This window comes from Nothobranchius furzeri, chromosome 10, assembly GCF_043380555.1.
Source record: "Nothobranchius furzeri strain GRZ-AD chromosome 10, NfurGRZ-RIMD1, whole genome shotgun sequence".
NCBI classification, from domain to species: domain Eukaryota; kingdom Metazoa; phylum Chordata; class Actinopteri; order Cyprinodontiformes; family Nothobranchiidae; genus Nothobranchius; species Nothobranchius furzeri.
In genome coordinates, this window is record NC_091750.1 from 69890524 (window position 1) to 69894816 (window position 4293).

General features: G+C 47.0%; 1 protein-coding gene across 1 annotated transcript; it reads left to right on the top strand.

Moving 5' to 3' along the window:
• Nucleotides 1-1345: 1345 nt before the first annotated feature.
• On the top strand, nucleotides 1346-3944 carry pou4f4 (POU class 4 homeobox 4). Its single transcript, XM_015961946.3, has 2 exons — nucleotides 1346-1705; nucleotides 2717-3944. Exons 1-2 carry the CDS (start codon nucleotides 1586-1588, stop codon nucleotides 3638-3640), a joined length of 1044 nt encoding a protein of 347 aa, XP_015817432.1. The 5' UTR covers nucleotides 1346-1585; the 3' UTR covers nucleotides 3641-3944.
• The last annotated feature ends 349 nt before the right edge of the window (nucleotides 3945-4293 follow it).

A 4293-nucleotide genomic window follows, 5' to 3' on the forward strand; every position in this document is an offset into this window, starting at 1 on the left:
AAAGCTGAATAGATGCTTCAGTTCCCTATAAACCACAGACTGAATGAAAAGACCTGAACTGTGGGGAAGCCTTTAAGGAGATGTCCACATCCTCAATCCAGATTAACAAAGGACATTTGGATCATCCTCCTCATGAGAAAGGATTGACACGTTAAGCAGCTGGATGAGGGCTGGATGGTCTTTCTTTCTGGCTGCTCTAAAGTGATTCAGGCATACGGAGCTTTACTGGTTTAATCTGAGGTCATTTTGTGTCCTTCGCTTCTTCTCTTATATTTTGACATATTTGTCTCAGGATGTTGGTTTTCTAAACTATGACTTTGGTTGAAAACAATGGACTGTTTAAGTTCATGCTCAGAGAATTCCTAAATGTAGCCTGAACCACCAGCTGCAGGGTAAATAAATAAATAACAAGTTAAATATTAATGATCTTTATTAATTAGAAAAGCTCAAAATCACTTAGTGGAAATCTTCAGACCTGAAGCTATATATATATATAATTTCTATGAAATAATAAAATTTGTGAAATAACACAGGACACCCCCGTCACACACACAAACACACACACACACACACACACACACACACACACACACACACACACACACACACACACACACACACACTTTTGGGGTGATTATCGTGACAATTATTCTGTCTTTTGCGCCACTCGGACCCGGAAATCCCACAGGTTTGATTGACAGCTCGTGCCAGACTGATCTCTGAGTTCATGTGTAAATATTTCATCATCTGCTGCTTTAGTTCCTGTTTGTTCTGTTGCATGTGTGTGTGTGTTGGGGGCGGGGTGGGGTGGGGGGTTCTTCAGTAAATGAAGCACCATTATTTAATTCCAGTTTACTTTGTTAAATGGTTCAGAAAATGCATTTAGTTCAGATTTAAAGGGAAGATCTGCAGCTTCATCTCCATCCCTCCAGAATAAAAGCCCTTCATTGTACATTTATCGCTATTTTTATTATTTACTTTGCGGCTTGCAGAAATGCTCCAATTACTCACTAATTACCTACTCAGATATGTTTATGGAAATTATGTTTTAATAAGCATCATCTAACGCTAGTTTTATTCTGGTAAACAATTTTATTTGTTGCTTTTAGTTTAGTTAAAATCATTTCTCCAATAGCTTTCTCAAAGCATCCTTCCTCATTCCTAATTGTCCAGAATCCTCCACGCTTTGAGGAGAACGCAGGAGGCGTCGCCCCAGCCTGATACCTCCACCTGATTGGCTGAGGTCTCCAGCCGGGGGGGCAGACGCGCTCCAATTGGGAGCCGTTTGCGCGGCGGTGGTCCAATATAGCTGCCGGAGGCGAGCAGCGTCTTCATTATAGGAGTCATTAGGAGGCCGAAAGGAGGCAGGAGGTCCGCAGTAGTCCTGGAATTACTCCTCCTCTTCTTCTTTTTTTTTTACTCCTGATCAACAGCCAACTTGCCAGACTCCGATCGAGAGACTTTTTTTGTCCGAACCGTCTGCGCTGAGCAGGTCCGAGTCGTTTTGTTTTGCTCCTGGAGAAAAACCAGCAAAACGGACCCGAACGAAGAGTACGGACAGAGACCCTCCCTCACGTCTGCAATCATGATGTCGATGAACAGCAAGCAGCCTTTCAGTATGCACCCCATCCTGCACGAGCCCAAATACACGCCTCTGCACTCCAGCTCGGAGGCCATCCGCAGGGCCTGCCTGCCCACCCCGTCGGTGAGTCCAAGCCCACTTCCCACAACTTCCCACAAAACACGAGGGGAACCACCCAGAAGAAATGTGGGAATTTAGATCTGAACCACTACAACTGACTGGTAGCTATACAAAAATAGTTCATGAAGAGTTTATAAATAATTCGATCTGTAATTATTAACAAATGCTTAGGAGAATCGCCTGAGACCAATAAATGGTAAAATAACATCTAATTCAGTTGAGATTATTAAAAAAACGATTTTTAAACTACAGAATCATGTTTTATTTCATCAAGAAGTACAATCCAATCAATTTAAAATATTTTCCGTAAAATTGCAGAAATCTAAGATGATTAGTGTGTAAATTACTTTTAAAAGTTACTAAAATGTGTAATAACAGCGACTGTTATTGAGCGTAAACCTGACGCGTCTGACAGCTGGAGTCCTCTCCTCCCTGTGAGGGAGGGATGCTGCTGCGGGTGGAGGAGAAGCTGCGTTTCCGCGGACTCTCCGGGCGAGAGTTATCTCATATTGTCCCATTCATATTCAAACTCGTCTCATTTCATTGTCCGCAGAAATAATTCAGGAGTTCGTAAATATTAATTTTAGATGAATATCGCTCCACGCTGACACACTTTCAGCAGAACCGCGAGAGTTCGGCTCGGATTCGATCAAAGAGTCAACTTCAAGTTTCCTTCAGCTCTGTTGAATATCTTTTAATCTGATTTAAGTGAATTAACAATAATCGGATGTTAAAGTTCGCATGTCTGTGTACTTTGTTGGATACATTGGCATTGGTGATTAAATCTGAAATTTAAATTCCACTTTAATAAAAAAAAACATTTGATGGATATTATTTTTGTTTTGTTTAGGTTTAAACTTTCGAATATTTCCGATATCTTCATATTAACGTTGCAACAATTTGTGCGTAATGGGCGTATTTGCGTAAAAGCGCACTTCAGCTGTTTATTTGTGCTTTCATCGCGGAGTTGGGTGGATTTTCCAGCCTCTAACGAATGTGTCTCTCCTCTCGCAGCTTCAGGGGAACATCTTCGCGGGTTTTGATGAGACTCTGCTGCAGAGGGCCGAAGCTCTTGCCGCTGTGGACATTGTGGCCCAAAAGAGTCACCCGTTCAAGCCGGACGCGACCTACCACACCATGACCACGATGACCAGCATGACCTGCACCCCGACCTCTTCTTCCGCGCACCTGCACCACCCGTCGGTACTCACCTCCCACCACCACCCTGCGCACCACCAGCCGGCCCAGGGCCTGGACGGGGACCTCCTGGACCACCTCACGCCGGGGATTTCCCTGGGAGGCATGCCCGGCTCCGACGTCTGCTCCACGGCGTCGCACACGGCTCACGCCCACATGTCGGCCATCAACCACATGCAGCACCACCACCACCCGCAGTCCATGAACATGCACCCGCACGGGCTGGGCTCACATGGGTCTCTGGGGAGCGCCGGAGGCGATGCGGAGCCGGACCCGCGGGAGCTGGAGTCCTTCGCTGAAAGGTTCAAACAAAGACGGATCAAGCTTGGTGTGACCCAGGCTGATGTCGGAGCGGCCCTGGCCAACCTCAAGATCCCCGGGGTGGGGTGTCTGAGCCAGAGCACCATCTGCAGGTTCGAGTCCCTCACGCTGTCTCACAACAACATGGTGGCCTTAAAGCCCATCCTGGAGGCCTGGCTGGAAGAGGCGGAGCGCGCGCAGAGGGAAAAGATGTCCAAGCCGGAGATCTTCAACGGCGGGGACAAAAAGCGGAAACGCACTTCCATCGCCGCCCCGGAGAAGCGCTCCCTGGAGGCTTACTTCGCCGTGCAGCCGCGGCCCTCGTCGGAGAAGATCGCAGCCATCGCGGAGAAGCTGGACCTGAAAAAGAACGTGGTCCGAGTTTGGTTCTGCAACCAGCGGCAAAAACAGAAACGGATGAAGTTTTCTGCGACGCACTAAAATCAAATCAAACAAACACGAGGTTGCTGCAGCAAACCCGTGGGTCTCTGTCCCGGTTTCCACAAAGGACAAATCAGAGACGAGCTGCTATGAGAGACAAACTGTCAGGAAAGAATCAAGGTACCCGGCAGCGCCAGATCCAAACGGACGGGTCTGACGCACAGCCAGGCCGCGCGCACTCACAAACACCCAAACCTGGTTCCTCACTCAGTGTTAAACGGGACACGTGTTTTATTTTATCCTTCACATACAATGACTTTAATTAGAAGTCTGTGGTTAAATAAAGGCTGATTAAGATGCCCCCCCCCCCCCCCCCCCCCCCCCCCCACACACACACACACAGACGCAGTTTCTGCAGATTCAGCAGAACTCCGGAGACTGGATCCGGTTCTTCTGACGCTCAGAGGCGTACCTTCTTTTATTCCGACAGTTGGAGCAAAGTGGAGACAAAAAGTGACTCATGTCTGAAAACGTGACACTAAAACCTGTCGGAGCAGGAGGCTCCGTTCTTCATGTGGCAATTATTGTACAAAAAAGGAAAATATTGACGTCGGCGATCGAGGAAGACCCTCTTTGGCTGAAATAGCCTTTTTTATATTTATCAGTGTACATATTTGTGAATATGCACTTCCGTGTGTTGAAAAGCTCATAGA